The sequence below is a fragment of the Oncorhynchus kisutch genome, linkage group LG8 (assembly GCF_002021735.2).
Source record: "Oncorhynchus kisutch isolate 150728-3 linkage group LG8, Okis_V2, whole genome shotgun sequence".
Classification (NCBI taxonomy): domain Eukaryota; kingdom Metazoa; phylum Chordata; class Actinopteri; order Salmoniformes; family Salmonidae; genus Oncorhynchus; species Oncorhynchus kisutch.
The window spans coordinates 78714582-78732012 of NC_034181.2; the positions used below are offsets into that span (position 1 = coordinate 78714582).

The 17431-nt window shown below is 44.7% G+C and overlaps 1 protein-coding gene across 3 annotated transcripts in view; it reads right to left on the reverse strand.

Moving 5' to 3' along the window:
- Positions 1–17431, reverse strand: part of trpm7 (transient receptor potential cation channel, subfamily M, member 7) — an 87059-nt gene that overhangs the window by 1469 nt on the left and 68159 nt on the right. For 2 of the 3 annotated variants that reach the window (XM_031831300.1, XM_031831299.1), the window contains exons 27-39: positions 14106–14200; positions 13604–13700; positions 13389–13468; positions 10500–10537; positions 9473–9504; positions 9287–9334; positions 8655–8699; positions 8444–8509; positions 7757–7905; positions 7452–7586; positions 3650–3732; positions 3311–3516; positions 119–170 (exon numbers count right to left, since the gene is read on the reverse strand). In XM_031831300.1, the coding sequence (XP_031687160.1) occupies positions 119–170; positions 3311–3516; positions 3650–3732; positions 7452–7586; positions 7757–7905; positions 8444–8509; positions 8655–8699; positions 9287–9334; positions 9473–9504; positions 10500–10537; positions 13389–13468; positions 13604–13700; positions 14106–14200 (1126 nt within the window). Of the gene's footprint in view, positions 1–118; positions 171–3310; positions 3517–3649; positions 3733–5414; positions 6208–7451; positions 7587–7756; positions 7906–8443; positions 8510–8654; positions 8700–9286; positions 9335–9472; positions 9505–10499; positions 10538–13388; positions 13469–13603; positions 13701–14105; positions 14201–17431 lie in introns of those variants that run through there. The other variant, XM_031831301.1, reaches the window with a different exon arrangement.

Sequence of the window (17431 nt, forward strand, 5' to 3'; positions counted from 1 at the left end):
TCCACATATTGTGTTGTATGATCTATGGATTCAAATAGAATGTGAGTGTTGTAAAATCTTTTATAACAAAGTGAAACATGATTTTTGAATGTGAGAACAGAAAAACAGGTTTACACACCCCTTCTCTCCACTCTTTATGACAGACGGATCAGTCAGAATCTCCCCCACTCCTAAAAACACAAATATAGCAGTTACTAATGAGAGGGACTTGTATTTACAGGATTTTTACCAGCCCAGCACAACTCTCCCCTGGTGTTCTCGTATGTCCAGTCACTGAAGGGTCAGGGGTTAAAAGTTAGGGGTTGGAGGTCAGAAGTTAGGGGTCAGTATTACCTTGCAGGTCCAGCACTATCAGCTCTCCCTGAGTGTACTCATATGTCCAGACACTGAAACGTAGGGTTGCATATTTTGGGGAATTTCAGGTGGAAACTTTCCGTGGGAATATATTCAAATTAATATTAATAACATTTAAATGTAGATGTTTTTGCATTGGATACATTTACCATATCATATGGAGATATTTTACATTGACATAATTGCAAATTATTAAATGCTTCCAATAGAAAAAAAAACAAAACAATTTAGTTACGAATTGAACTTTAATGAAATTAGTTGATTCTTCACATGGGATGATTTCACTGAACAACAAAAACGTTTTCAACATACATCTGTAAAATGATAGTCTAGACACTAAAGCTTTGGTTGTCTTCCCCTCAGGCTTCCATGTCTTCTCCCTGGACCTCCTCAATGTCCACCTCTTGAACATCAGACTCTGAGACCTCATCTTCACTGTCACTTTCCAACCTTGTTGAGGATGGCTCGTTGTCAGGCTCAAAAAGCCTCAAATTTGCCCCATATGGCCACTAATTTTTCAACCCTTGTATTGGTCAGCCTTGGTGCTTTCGTGCTTTGGTATGCGTGTTCCCAAACAAGGACCAGTTGCGCTGAGGCGGTTGATGTTGGTGGGATTTGGAGGAAAATGGAGGCGACAGGGGAAAGAGGCTCAGATCCACAAAGTCCCTTCCACCAGGTGGCTGATGAGATATGTTGGCACGACGGCCATATTGCATCTCCATCACAAAGTCCCTTCCACCAGGTGGCTGATGAGATATGTTGGCACGACGGCCATATTGCATCTCCATCACAAAGTCCCTTCCACCAGGTGGCTGATGAGATATGTTGGCACGACGGCCATATTGCATCTCCATCCCAAAGTCCTTGCTTGTCAGTGTACTTTGCCGACTGCCAAGAACCTTGCCCTCAACCAGGCCAAGGTGGTGAAACACGGTAGTGATGACACCATAGGCCTTGTTGATCTCTGCACCAGACAGGATGCTCTTGCCAGCATACTTGGGGTCCAACATGTACTCTGCGGCGTGTATGGGCTTCAGGCAGAAGTCTTCATGCTTTTTGATGTACTTCAGAACTTCCTTTTTTTCTGCTTGGAGCAACAGTGAAATGGGCAGGGCAGTACGGATTTCTCCTCTTACATCTGCAAGCAGAGTCTGAACATCAGACAGGATGGCATTGTCTCCCTCAATCCGTGCAATGGCTACTGCTATAGGTTTCAGGAGTTTCAGGCTGCTTACCATTTACCACCCAAAATACATCATCCAGGAAGATGCTCTTGATGGGGCTGTCTATGTCGACAGACTGTGACATGGCCATTTCTTGGAAAGACTCTTTCCCCTCCAGGAGACTGTCAAACATGACAACACCACCCCAACAGGTGTTGCTGGGCAGCTTCAATGTGGTGCTCTTATTCTTCTCACTTTGCTTGGTGAGGTAGATTGCTGCTATAACTTGATGACCCTTCACATACCTAACCATTTCCTTGGCTTTCTTGTCGAGTATATCCATTGTTTTCAGTGCCATGATGTTCATGAGGAGCAGATTCAGCCAATGGGTGTGATGTGAGGGTAGGCCTCCTCCACTTTAGACCAAGCAGCATTCATGTTAGCAGCATTGTCGGTCACCAGTGCAAATACCTTCTGTGGCCCAAGGTCATTGATGACTGCCTTCAGCTCATCTTCAATGTAGAGACCGGTGTGTATGTTGTTCCTTGTGTCTGTGCTCTTGTAGAATACTAGTTGAGGGGTGGAGATGTAGTTAATTATTCCTTGCCCACGAACATTTGACCACCCATCAGAGATGATTGCAATACAGTCTGCTTTCTCTATGATTTGCTTGACCTTCACTTGAACTCTGCACCCAGCAAATTAGTAGATAAAGCATGTCTGGCTGGAGGGGTGTATGCTAGGTAAAGAACATTCAGAAATATCTTCCAATACACATTGCCTGTGAGCATCAGAGGTGAACCAGTTGCCTACACAGCTCGAGCAAGTCATTCATCAGCATTTCTCTGAAATAGACTCCATTGAGTCAAAAAAACGTCTGATTCCAGGAGGACCATGAGCTGTTGCTATCGATAAGGTGTCTGATTCATCGTTTTCACCTTGAATAGAAGTAGAGGGACTTTTGTCAGAGGTTGCTTTATGCACTTGGCCAGATGATTCTGCATCTTTGTTGTATTCTTCACATATGATTTGGTACAGTATTTGCAAATGTACACAGCTTTTCCTACTACATTAGCTGCAGTGCAATGTCTCCACACATCAGATAGATGTGGCATTTTCCTGTAAAGATTAGAAAGAAATTAGTAAAAAAATTACAAATACAATTCCATGTTCAGATAAATAGTTAAGCAGTTAGATTAAACAACTCCTTTGTAAGACAAATGTTTCAAAATGAAACATGTATGGAAACAGGTGAATTAACACTCCTCAGTTAGCAGGCTCAAGCAAGCTAAAACCCACATGGTAGCAAAAACTAACTAGCAGAAATTGTTAACAAGTTAGAAATGATTTAAAACACTTTGCTGTAAGCTACTATTTACTAGTTAACAAAAAAAATCACGTATGTCATAAAATATATTCACCCCACCCAGTATTGTAATAAAAAAAACTTACCAGTAAGCATGTAGCCATTGGCTCAGACAGTGTAGTAGTGTGGGCTCAATAGCATCTCATTTAGTGTGCAAGATGAGAATCAGCTGTACATGTGATGGAAGAATGCACTGTGCATGCAGAGGGTTGCAATTCCATTGAATTGGGGATATTTTAAACAAAATATGTCACAAGACCTAGAATTGCCTTGTGTATCCCACAAAAAGGTTCACTGTTATAAGCTAACTTTTTTGATGAATTTAAGCAAAATACCCAGGCTTAACTTCCCATGGAAAATTTCAGACCCTTTGCAACCCTACTGAAGGATCAGGGGTTAAAGGTTAAGGGTTGAATGTCAGTATTACCTTGTAGGTCCAGCACTAACAGCTCTCCCCGGGTGTACTCGTATGTCCAGTGGCTGAAGGCCAACATGGTCTCCTCCAGAAGGTTGGTTGGGACAATCTCGTCCCCGTTGTTATTGTTAAACTTCCTGAACTCTCCAGTAATACACTCCTCTATAGCAAACCATTGGCCTGCTGAGTGACAGTACAACAGAAACACCTCCAGAAACCTACAGAGAGAGAGGTAGGCACTGTGTCTTCTGAAATTCATGTTTCAAATGTCAAAAGACATACATTTTTAAATGGATAGCAGCTGAAAACAAGCAGCTAAATGAGAAGTGTGGCTCTGGTGTGTTAGTTTACCTGGGAGAGTAAGGGATTGTCTTGGGCCTCATTTGGTTGAAGGCAAATGTCAGTTTCTGAGCAGCTCTCTGCTGTTGAATTTCCTGTCAAGAGAGATGATACCAGTGTATGAGGTATTTCCACATTGAATAGCCTTGAATAAACCAGAGGAAGGAAGGATAGAAAAGGAAGGAAGGATGAATAGAATGGAGGAAGAGGGTGTTGGAAAACTAAACAGTTGTCCTGCTATGGTGTGTCATTATGAAGAGTGTGTGTACACAGAGGTGAAGCCAATGACGTACAGTTTATACAGTGCATTCAGAAATTATTCAGACCCCTTGACTTTTTCCACATTGTTACGTTACAGCCTTATTCTAAAATGGATTCAATTGTCCCCCCCCCCCCCCCCCTCATCAAATCTACACACAATATTCCATTATGACAAAGCAAATAGTGTTTTTAGAAGTGTTTGCAAATGTATTAACATTCTAAACTGAAATATAACATTTACATAAGTATTCAGACACTTTACTCAGTACTTTGTTGAAGCACCGTTGGCAGCGATTACAGCCTCGAGTCTTCTTGGGTATGACGCTACCCAGCTTGGCACACCTGTATTTGGGGAGTTTCTCCCATTATTCTCAGCAGATCCTCTCAAGCTCTGTCAGGTTGGACAGGGAGCGTCACTGCACAGCTATTTTCAGGTCGATCAGATTAAAGTCCGGGCTCTGGCTGGGCCACTCAAGGACATTCAGAGACTTGTCCCAAAGTCACTCCTGTGTTGTCTTGGCTGTGTGCTTAGGGTCATTGTCCTGTTGGAAGGTGAACCTTCGCCACAGACTTTGTTCCTGAGCGCTCTGGAGCAGGTTTTCATCGAGGATCTCTTTGCACTTTGCTCCATTCATCTTTCCCTCGATCCTGACTAGTCTCCCAGTCCCCGCCGCAGAAAATCATCCCCACGGCATGATGCTGCCACCACCATGCTTCTCCGTAGGGATGGTGCCAGGTTTCCTCCAGACGTGACGCTTGGCATTTAGGCCAGAGTTCAATCTTGGTTTCATCAAACCAGATCATTTTGTTTCTCATGGTCAGAGTCCTTTCGGGGCGGCAGGGTAGCCTAGTGGTTAGAGCGTTGGACTAGTTGGAAGGTTGCAAGTTCAAACCCCTGAGCTGACAAGGTACAAATCTGTCGTTCTGCCCCTGAACAGGCAGTTAACCCACTGTTCCTAGGCAGTCATTGAAAATAAGAATTTGTTCTTTAAAAAAATGTAACCATTTTTTTTTAGGTGCCTTTTGGCAAACTCCAAGCGGGCTGTCATGTGCCTTACTGAGGAGTGGCTTCCGTCTGGCCACTCTACCATAAAGACCTGATTGGTGGAGCGCTGCAGAGATGTTTGTCCTTACGGAAGGTTCTCCCATCTCCACAGAGGAACTCTAGAGCTCTGTCAGAGTGACCATCAGGTTCTTGGTCACCTCCCTGACCAAGGCCCTTCTCCCCCGATTGCTCAGTTTGGCCACTGTGTTCTTGGGGACCTTCAATGCTGCAGGAATGTTTTAGTACCCTTCCACAGATCTGTACCTCGACACAATCCTGTCTCGGAGCTCTACTGACAATTCCTTCGACCTCATGGCTTGGTTTTTGTTCTGACATGCACTGTCAACTGTGAGACCTTACATAGACAGGTGTGTGCCTTTCTAAATCATGTCCAATCAATTGAATTTACCACAGGTGGACTCCAATAAAGTTGTAGAAGCATCAAGGATGATCAATGGAAACAGGATGTACCTGAGCTCATTTCGAGCCTCATAGCAAAGGGTTTTAATACTTATGTAAAGAAGGTGTCGGTTTTACATTTTTAATACATTTCACAAAAAAATCTAAAAGACTGTTTCGATATGTCATTATGGGGTATTGTGTAGAGATTGATGAGGAAAAATTATAAATTTTATAAATGTGAAAATAAAAGTTGTAGAAAAAGTCAAGGGGTCTGAATACTTTCCGAATGCACTGTAAACCCTGGGAAGTTGACAATATGTCTTGGCCAATAAGAGCCTTTGAAGCCACCAGGACGCCATATTCATACTCCTTTCAGGGCTTTAGGAATGAATCAGGGAACAAACACACAGAGTGTACTAAACATGGCTATTTCCATGACAGACTGTACCCTGAGTGTAATATATATATATATATATACATACATACACATACACAGTCGTGGCCAAAAGTTGAGAATGACACAAATATTAATTTTCAAAGTCTGCTGCCTCAGTTTGTATGATGGCAATTTGCGTTTTCTCCAGAATGTTATGAAGAGCGATCAGATTAATTGCAAAGTCCCACTTTGCCATGCAAATTAACTGAATCCCCCCAAAAACATTTCCACTGCATTTCAGCTCTGCCACAAAAGGACCAGCTGACACCATGTCAGTGATTCTCTCGTTAACACAGGTGTGAGTGTTGATGAAGACAAGGCTGGAGATCACTCTGTCATGCTGATTGAGTTCGAATAACAGACTGGAAGCTTCAAAAGGAGGGTGGTGCTTGGAATCATTGTTCTTCCTCTGTCAATCATGGTTACCTGCAAGGAAACACGTGCCGTCATCATTGCATTGCACAAAAAGGACTTCACAGGCAAGGATATTGCTGCCAGTAAGATTACACCTAAGCATTTATTGGATCATCAAGAACTTCAAGGAGAGCGGTTCAATTGTTATGAAGAAGGCTTCAGGGCGCCCAAGAAAGTCCAGCAAGTGCCAGGACAGTCTCCTAAAATTGATTCAGTTGCGGGATTAGGGCACCACCAGTACAGAGCTTGCTCAGGAATGGCAGCAGGCAGGTGTGAGTACATCTGCACACACAGTGAGGTGAAGACTTTTGGAGGATGGCCTGGTGTCAAGAAGGGCAGCAAAGAAGCCACTTCTCTCCAGGAAAAACATCAGGGACAGAATGATATTCTGCAAAAAGTACACGGATTGGACTGCTAAGGACTGGGTTAACGTCATTTTCTCTGAATCCCCTTCCCGATTGTTTGGGGTATCCGGAAAAAAGCTTGTCCGGAGAAGACAAGGTGAGCGCTACCATCAGTCCTGTGTCATGCCAACAGTAAAGCATCCTGAGACCATTCATGTGTGGGGTTGCTTCTCAGCCAAGGGAATGGGCTCACTCACAATTTTGCCTAAGAACACAGCCATGAATAAAGAATGGTACCAGCATATCCTCCGAGAGCAAATTCTCCCAACCGTTCAGGAACAGTTTGGTGACAATCAATGCCTTTTCCAGCATGATGGAACACCTTGCCATAAGGCAAAAGTGATAACTAAGTGTCTCGGGGAACAAAACATCGATATTTTGGGTCCATGGCCAGGAAACTCCCCAGACCTTAATCCCATTGAACTTGTGGTCAATCCTCAAGAGGTGGGTAGACCAACAAAACCCCACAAATTCTGACAAACTCCAAGCATTGATTATGCAAGAATGGGCTGCCATCAGTCAGGATGTGGACCAAAAGGTCATTGATAGCATGCCAGGGCAGATTGCAGAGGTCTTGAAAAAGAAGGGTCAACACTGCAAATATTGACTCTTTGCATAAACTTTATGTAATTGTCAATAAAAGCCTTTGACACTTATGAAATGCTTGTAATTATTCTTCAGTATTCCATAGTAACATCTAACAAAAATATCTGAAGACACTGAAGCAGCAAACTTTGTGAAAATGAATATTTGTGTCATTCTCAACTTTTGGCCACGACTGTGTGTGTGTGTATATATATATATATATCATTGGGTGAAGCGCAGTGTGTGTGAGTGTGTGTTCTCCTCTACCCTGAGACAGAGCAGCAGTACAGTGTCCTCCTTGTAGATGCTCTGCCAGGTCTGGACCACCTCTGGTAGGAAGGACTTAACGATATACAGGTGACCTGGCTTCAGAATGTCATACTCCGACCACGTACACAGCACCTAGAGTACAATACAATAGTTATAGTTTATTGTCCTCCCAAGAAATACATTATTGTACAACAATGCAACAACAACAAAAGCAACAAACCAATACTTTAATGTTCAGTTCCATCTCTGTTACATGTAGTGAAGACACTAGACAGTAGTGACCACACACACACCAACTGTACCTTGAGTGCACGTCGCAGCCCCCCTCCCATCTCCTCCTTACTGAGGAACTCTATCTTGGCACAGAGACCTTTGTGAGCCCAGGAGGACATGCTGTTGTTGATGGTGTTGGGAGAACTCTCCTCAAGACGATACACTGTTACTGGCTCACCTACAGGGAGCAGCACCCACAGACAGAGAGAGAGTGTGGGTGTGTATTAAACACATAATTGCAGCCACACAGGATAGATGGTTTATAGGTTCAACTGGTTTGGGTGTGTCAGGGGGAGTTGAGATATGCAAAAACACATTTCCAATTCACACCTGTATAATAAAATAGGACAAATAAGCACCCACCAAATTATTACTATTATTTATAAGTTAAACTGGCTTCCTTATCTCCCTTAACTGGCCATGATATGTCCCACTTTATGCCCTCATTCTAACAGACTGGGTGGGGTCACCTCGTCTGTCACCTGTCCAGTTCTCCAGGGTTGGGGTGAGACAGTTCTCTCTCATTGTTTATACATTTCTGTTTACTTCCGGAATTGACCCCAACACCGCAGTCCTTTCAACTAGACAGACTACAGCTGAGTCAGACAGTAGGACACAGTCTGTGAAAGAAATTGAAACTCCGACTCGGTGTGGTGCCTGATGAAATGGACCCAGGAGGCACTGGGGTGAAGGGGACATGTACTACTGTATTTTACCTCTAGGGGGCACTGGGGTGAAGGGGATGCTCTGAGACAGCCTCATCAGGTTGTTACGCTCCACAGCTACAGGGAGGGAAACACACACAGAGTCAAATACACACAACATTGGCAGGAGGCTACAGTAGTAAAATGACATCCTACTCCATGTAGTGGGGAATAGGGTGTGACTTGAGACTGACTACAGTATGCTTTAAGGTCCAAACCTCACCCGAGTATTGGTAGCTTTCCATTGGCTTGAAAGGGGAACCAATTGCTAAGAAAAATAAAATTGTCAGTTATTCAAATCCAATTAAATATAAAGTGTATTTGTGATATGCATGGTTACAGGAAGTGAACACAACACAACAAAATGCTTACTTGCAAGCTCTCCTCTCATGACTATTGCTAATAAAAGTACAATAAAAAATAAGCATGTAGGGAAGAGAATAAGGATGAAAAAATACAGAGGTGAAGAGGTGAATTCATTTTAGTGGTACAGGGTTAGATCACATCACAATGAGTTACACATAGTTAAAGGGTTAGATCACATCACAATGAGTTAGACATAGTTAAAGGGTTAGATCACATCACAATGAGTTAGACATAGTTAAAGGGTTAGATCACATCACAATGAGTTAGATGTAGTTAAAGGGTTAGATCACATCACAATGAGTTAGATGTAGTTAAAGGGTTAGATCACATCACAATGAGTTAGACGTAGTTAAAGGGATAGATCACATCACAATGAGTTAGACGTAGTTAAAGGGATAGATCACATCACAATGAGTTAGATGGAGTTACAGGGATGGTTCACATCTCAATGAGTTAGAAGTAGTTAAAGGGAAAGTTACAGCCACTCACAATCCTTCCTGCTCCCCAGATGGGCGTGTCTGTAGAGACATGATGCAGCTGAGAGGAAGGAGAGAAAGTATAAATTTGTCAAAGAGGCGAATAGAGAGGTGAACAGCCTGTTCATCTCAGAGAAAGAAATCAGGAACTATCAAGTTACAGTAATAGTACAGAAAGCTAGTTCCAATGGACACATACCATTTATACCTGAGTCCTCCCCTGGTGCCCTGCTGAGAGAGAGAACACACAACAGACATTAACATCCACCTCAGAGATAGAGATCATTACATTTGTTGTCGTCTCTACCTTCTTGCCCTTTGTGCTGTTGTCTGAGCCCAATAATTGTTTGTACCATGTTGTGCTGCTGCCATGTTGTGTTGCTACCATGTTGTTGTAGTAATGTTGTGTTGCTACCACGCAGTGTTTCCATGTGTTGCTGTCATGCTATGTTGTTGTCTTAATTCTCTCTTTATGTAGTGCTGTGGTGTCTCTCTTGACGTGATTTTTTAAATCCCAGCCCCCATCCCCGCAGGAGGCCTTCTGTCCTCTGGTAGGCCGTCATTGTAAATAAGAATTTGTTCTTAACTGACTTGCCTAGTTAAATAAAGGTTAAATAAATAAATCAATAAATGTAGAAATAACCCATTTTGCATGTGCATCATCAATGAGGATTTCCATAATTTGAAAGTAGTGGGATCAGCCAATGAATTATACTTGTGAGCAAACATTCCATAACTGCAGGTGGCAGTAGATCACCAACCTTGACTTTATACCTGTTCAGACAACACACTCCAAGTAGCAGTATGCACCATTTCAGTTTGTGTACCAACTCATAGAAGTAGTAGAAGAAAAAGTACTACTTCAAAATGGAGATGGCCTCAATGGCGCTGCTCTCACAGACACTATACAGTAGAACTGTAGTAAAACACTGTTCACCTATTAATGAACACATACTAACACTACGGGCAACCACCCACTCCCCCTAATAGCTGGGTTGGGAATGTGATTGGAACATTGTTTCCGGTCACCATGGTAACGGTAAGCCAGGTTTGGCCCAGGGTTACGAACCAAACTGTGGGAACACTGAACTGATCAACAACCAAGAGATCTACTAGACCCACAGCTGTAAGTGAGTTCATCTACTCTACTCTTCCAGGGCTGTAAGTGTAAGTTGACCCCAGCAGAAAAAACAGGATGATGGTAGGAATGCATGTCAGGTACTTACAGACTGCTGGCCTGAGCTGTCTTGACCTGAGCCCTCTCCTGAGGAGAGAGGAAAACATGCCAGTTAGTCAGTCATACAGTCGGTCGTACAGTCAAGCCAGTCAGTCAGTCAATCAATCCCTCAGTCAGTCAATCAATCCCTCAGTCAGTCAATCAATCCCTCAGTCAGTCAATCAATCCCTCAGTCAGTCAATCAATCCCTCAGTCAGTCAATCAATCCCTCAGTCAGTCAATCAGTCAGTCAATCCCTCAGTCAGTCAATCAGTCAGTCAATCCCTCAATCCCTCAGTCAGTCAATCCGTCAATCCCTCAGTCAGTCAATCAGTCAATCCCTCAGTCAGTCAATCCCTCAGTCAGTCAATCAGTCAATCCCTCAGTCAGTCAGTCAGTCAGTCAATCCCTCAGTCAGTCAGTCAGTCAGTCAATCCCTCAGTCAGTCAGTCAGTCAGTCAATCCCTCAGTCAGTCAGTCAGTCAGTCAGTCAATCCCTCAGTCAGTCAGTCAGTCAGTCAGTCAATCCCTCAGTCAGTCAGTCAGTCAGTCAGTCAATCCCTCAGTCAGTCAGTCAGTCAGTCAGTCAATCCCTCAGTCAGTCAGTCAGTCAGTCAGTCAATCCCTCAGTCAGTCAGTCAGTCAGTCAGTCAATCCCTCAGTCAGTCAGTCAGTCAATCAGTCAATCCCTCAGTCAGTCAGTCAATCCCTCAGTCAGTCAGTCAGTCAATCCCTCAGTCAGTCAGTCAGTCAATCCCTCAGTCAGTCAGTCAGTCAATCCCTCAGTCAGTCAGTCAGTCAATCCCTCAGTCAGTCAGTCAGTCAATCCCTCAGTCAGTCAGTCAGTCAATCACTTAGTCAGTCAATCACAGTCAGTCAGTCAGTCAGTCAATCAGTCAGTCAATCAATCAATCACCCAGTCAGTCAATCAATCAATCACCCAGTCAGTCAATCAATCAATCACCCAGTCAGTCAATCAATCAATCACCCAGTCAGTCAATCCCTCAGTCAATCCCTCAGTCAATCCCTCAGTCAATCCCTCAGTCAATCCCTCAGTCAATCCCTCAGTCAATCCAATCCCTCAGTCAATCCCTCAGTCAATCCCTCAGTCAATCCCTCAGTCAATCCCTCAGTCAATCCCTCAGTCAATCCCTCAGTCAATCCCTCAGTCAGTCAGTCAATCCCTCAGTCAATCCCTCAGTCAATCCCTCAGTCAGTCAGTCAATCCCTCAGTCAGTCAGTCAATCCCTCAGTCAGTCAGTCAATCCCTCAGTCAGTCAATCCCTCAGTCAGTCAATCCCTCAGTCAGTCAGTCAATCAGTCAGTCAATCCCTCAGTCAGTCAATCCCTCAGTCAGTCAATCCCTCAGTCAGTCAATCCCTCAGTCAGTCAATCCCTCAGTCAGTCAATCCCTCAGTCAGTCAATCCCTCAGTCAGTCAATCCCTCAGTCAGTCAATCCCTCAGTCAGTCAATCCCTCAGTCAGTCAATCCCTCAGTCAGTCAATCCCTCAGTCAGTCAATCCCTCAGTCAGTCAATCCCTCAGTCAATCCCTCAGTCAATCCCTCAGTCAATCAGTCAATCAGTCAGTCAGTCAATCACCCAGTCAATCAGTCAGTCAGTCAATCACCCAGTCAGTCAATCCCCCAGTCAGTCAATCCCCCAGTCAGTCAATCCCCCAGTCAGTCAATCCCCCAGTCAGTCAATCCCCCAGTCAGTCAATCCCCCAGTCAGTCAATCCCCCAGTCAGCTGTCAGTCAATCCCCCAGTCAGTCAATCCCCCAGTCGGCTGTCAGTCAATCACCCAGTCAGTCAATCCCCCAGTCGGCTGTCAGTCAGTCAATCCCCCAGTCGGCTGTCAGTCAGTCAATCCCCCAGTCGGCTGTCAGTCAGTCAATCCCCCAGTCGGCTGTCAGTCAGTCAATCCCCCAGTCGGCTGTCAGTCAGTCAATCCCCCAGTCGGCTGTCAGTCAGTCAATCCCCCAGTCGGCTGTCAGTCAGTCAATCCCCCAGTCGGCTGTCAGTCAGTCAATCCCCCAGTCGGCTGTCAGTCAGTCAATCCCCCAGTCGGCTGTCAGTCAGTCAATCCCCCAGTCGGCTGTCAGTCAGTCAATCCCCCAGTCGGCTGTCAGTCAGTCAATCCCCCAGTCGGCTGTCAGTCAGTCAATCCCCCAGTCGGCTGTCAGTCAGTCAATCCCCCAGTCGGCTGTCAGTCAGTCAATCCCCCAGTCGGCTGTCAGTCAGTCAATCCCCCAGTCGGCTGTCAGTCAGTCAATCCCCCAGTCGGCTGTCAGTCAGTCAATCCCCCAGTCGGCTGTCAGTCAGTCAATCCCCCAGTCGGCTGTCAGTCAGTCAATCCCCCAGTCGGCTGTCAGTCAGTCAATCCCCCAGTCGGCTGTCAGTCAGTCAATCCCCCAGTCGGCTGTCAGTCAGTCAATCCCCCAGTCGGCTGTCAGTCAGTCAATCCCCCAGTCGGCTGTCAGTCAGTCAATCCCCCAGTCGGCTGTCAGTCAGTCAATCCCCCAGTCGGCTGTCAGTCAGTCAATCACCCAGTCGGCTGTCAGTCAGTCAATCACCCAGTCGGCTGTCAGTCAGTCAATCACCCAGTCGGCTGTCAGTCAGTCAATCACCCAGTCGGCTGTCGTCAGTCACTCAGTCAATCGTAGTCAGCTAGTCGTAGTCAGTCGTAGTCAGTCAGTCAGTGGTACAGTCAGTCACTTGTAGTCAATCACTTGTAGTCAATCACTTGTCAGTCAGTCAGTGGTACAGTGAGTCAGTGGTACAGTGACTCAGTGGTACAGTGAGTCAGTGGTACAGTGAGTCAGTGGTACAGTGAGTCAGTAGTGATTTCAGAACCTGAAGGGGTGTGAGACATCATACAGTTATGCGACAGTTCTCACCAGTAGTAGTGCAGCTCTGGGGTCTTCGTGGATGAGGATGTCTTCCGCTGACACGCCGCTCCTCTCTCGCTTACTGAGAGCTGCAGACCCACAACAACCAAAGACCCTTTCAGTTAGCACACATAGTATACATGTCGTGACCTCTGGCAGGTCTTGTCAGGGTTCTGCAGTGTATTCATGTGTCTAGCAGCACAGGTCTATCTTCCTGGACTTACAGGAGTCTGGATGGAGGAAGGAGGGACTCCGGTCAAACTCAGTGAAGCCAGCATATGAGTTGACCGTCCTCATATTACCTTGGCCTTCAGGATGACCCTGTAGACAGAGAGAAAGACACACTGGCACATCAGTGTCTAGGAGCAACTTCCTCCTACTGGGCTCAGCTGATGAGATCTGTTTTCCTGTTTTTCACATAGTGAGGCTAAGGTTAGCATGTGTGGGGACAATGTGGACAGGAAGCCATTAAGGAATTCTGGTTTGTTCTGTGGAAGTGTCTCTGATGTTTCATGTAAATAAACTGCTCCGCCCTGGGAGCAATATCGAACTACAACTAACAGGTTGTTTTTTTAAATGGTCATAACATTGACATTCTACCAACATTCTACCAACCGACATTCTACCAACCAACAACCACTTCCCAACCAGGAACTAAGAGCAAGTAAATAACTGCCTCAATACCTAGGAGGAGGAACACTCACATAAACCCACATACTGTCTCACCTGTTCCCTGGGCTGCGTGGCTGGGCTGAGCTGTCTGGAGGAGAGGTCTCTGGGGAAGGAGCGCTGCAGGTCCAGGTGCAGGTTGTCTTTATGACCTGGAGGAGCGGAACACTGTTAGACAGATAGAGACAGCATCACACCAAGGGTGGCCAACACTTGTCCTGGAAGGCTGCAGGCTTTTTTGTTGGGGTCATTTCAATTCCAATTTGATAACTTTCTGAATTAAAATGGAATTGACCCAAACCCTGATCCAGGTCAGGAATTGGCCAAACCTCTGGGACAGTCACTGAAAGACAGATGGACAGAGGGTAGGTGCCTCAACCTTTCCATGTGACAAACCCTTTAACCAATACAGACAATTTCAGGAAAGGTTGCAAATTTCAAGCAATCAATCAATCCATGGCGATACAGTCACAACTCTGTCACCATCAACCAGAGGCCAACACCCCAACACAACAATGACATTAGACAAGACAAAAGGTTGACATAATAATTGACAGGTAGAGCAAGAGAGAGAAATCTGAAATTGAGACAACAACGACAAGTTAATTACAAATCTGATCCTAGCACCCTACAGCCCAGGCACCTCTTCCTAGGCCATATTACCATAAACGCTGCATGGCCAATGCAGACGTAGGATTGACCATGCAGCGCCTTTAAAGATCCCCCTTAGCCAAATCAGAGGGTCCGTAGGGAAAGTGAAGGGAACAAATTACAATAGTTGGAGGGCGGAGTTAGTTCTGAGGTGATTTTGATTCCCAGTTTAGGGCAGACTTCTGTAACCGTTTAGCTGTAATGTAAATAGCTGTTGTATATGTAGCATACTAGCATGTGAACCTGTATAAGTAGCTAAGAAGAGTTAATGACTGAGTGACGAGACCAGAGCCCTATACTACAAAGAGGAGTTAGCGAGGTAAGTGTGGTCAACTCTGAGTAAAATTTTGCAAGGAATCTTTCAGAACTAACCTGATCAGGGGCAGGCTAACTCAGGGCTAACTCCATTTATCTGAATGAAGCGTCTGAGCCGTGAGTTGAGGACCAATGAAATTAGATTCCCCCTCTCACCAAGACTACGTTTTCATCCCCTTCATTTCAGGACGACTGATTACATTTTTTGGGACTGAATTTTAACTGTATTTTTTTCTATAGTAATATTAAAAATACCTATCACATTACACATTTAGTAATCACAGCATGCATTTGAAAGTTGACGCATAGTGAAACGTTTGTATGATTTTCTAAAATGATTTTATTGATAGGTAGGAAAAAGGGACTTGTGCATCGATAAGCACTCGAAAGCACAAAGACGGCACTAACTAAACGGCACTTCTAATAGCCTATGTCACAGCATAGCCTGCTGAATTTGCTAAATAACTAAGTAACTAACTAAATAAATCATTTCAGCCTAAAACATAAAAATGCGAACATTGTCTCAATTAAGAGTTCGGTGTTCGACTAGCCATGTGCAACATGCACGTACAGTTAACTGAAGTGACGTGGGCGATGAAACTACGATAAGCCATTCATTTCCAATGGAAGAGAAGCTAAGTGGGCGGGGGACTGTTGGGCGATGCGAGCATGGGCGAGGGACGTGAACAGGATGGGACCAAAGGAGGAAACCGGAACTTTATGCAAATACTTTGCGATGTACTTGACCAATTTAAAGCTCAGCATAGCTTCCAGTCCCTACTGGATTGGCTTTTGATACAGAGCACTACCCCTAGCACTACCTAGCTTGCTAGAACCCACACGAGGGCGAAGCTAGCATGGCGAGGCGGCATACAAGTGTAGTTAAAAATAAATAAAAACATACTGACAGTGCATTTCCACATAACACGATGGGGGCAATGAAACAACCTTGCTTGATATTTAACTTTCTAGCACCCACATAAGGGGAAGCTTGAGTGGCTATCCAAATTATTGTGTTATGTGGAAATCCCCTCTGAGCCTGCTTGCATTAGCTGCATGATCAAAATCCACCTTAGTATGGATGAAGCCTGGGCTTGAATGTGAAGCTAACTGAAGCTGGCTAGCTTTATAAAAGTCTTGAGTAGATCTAGTTTCAAATCGTAGTATACCTCTCAGATAGCGACTCTAGAAACGGGCAATTCTACAGTTTGCTTTGGGTCCCGTCTGAAGGTACGATGCAACACTAGCTAATATTAGCCACTAGCTAGCCAAAACCAGATAACTAGCGTAGCAAGCCATCTCCATAAGAGGCAAATACATGTATATTGTATGTATGCTACCATAGTTTATATCGAGCTCAGATAGCAAACCTAGACACCAGGAAATTCTAGGGTTTTCTCTGAGTCTTGTGAAGAAACATCATCCTGCTAACTAGCAACACTAGCCCTCTGTTTCCCACTACCGCACTGGCTAAGGACCACCATCGCCTGCATTGGATTGGTGAAGTGAAATGTAAAAAATTACTTGTTTCCAAAAATTCCCAAAAATAAAAAACTGGTGCATGCATATGTATTCACCCCCTTTGCTATGAAGCCCCTAAATAAGATCTGGTGCAACCAATTACCTTCAGAAGTCACATAATTTGTTAAATAAAGTCCATCTGTGTGCAATCTAAGTGTCACATGATCTCAGTATACATACACCTGTTCTGAAAGGCCCCAGAGTCTGCAACACCACTAAGCAAGGGGCACCATGAAGACCAGGGAGCTCTCTAAACAGGTCAGGGACAAAGTTGTGGAGAAGTACAGATCAGGTTGGGTTATAAAAAAAATATCAGAAACTTTGAACATCCCACGAAGCACCATCAAAACCATTATTCAAAAATTGAAATAATATAGCACCACAACAAACCTGACAAGAGAGGGCCGCCCACCAAAACTCACAGACCAGGCAAGGAGGGCATTAATCAGAGGCGACAAAAATACCAAAGATAACCCTGAAGGAGCTGCAAAGCTCCACAGCAGAGATTGGAGTATCTGTCCATAGGACCACTTTAAGCCGTACACGCCACAGAGCTGGGCTTTACAGAAGAGTGGCAAGAAAAAAATAAGCAAACACGTTTGGTGTTCACCAAAAGGCATGTGGGACACTCCCCAAACATATGAAAGAAGGTACTCTGGTCAGATGAGACTAAAATTGAGCTTTTTGGCCATCAAGGAAAACACTATGTCTGGTGCAAACCCAACACCTTCATCACCCCGAGAACACCATCCCCACAGTAGTGAAGCATGGTGGTGGCAGCATCATGCTGTGGGGATGTTTTTCCATCGGCAGGGACTAGGAAACTGGTTAGAATTGAAGGAATGATGGATGGAGCTAAATACAGGGAAATTCTTGAGGGAAACCTGTTTCAGTCT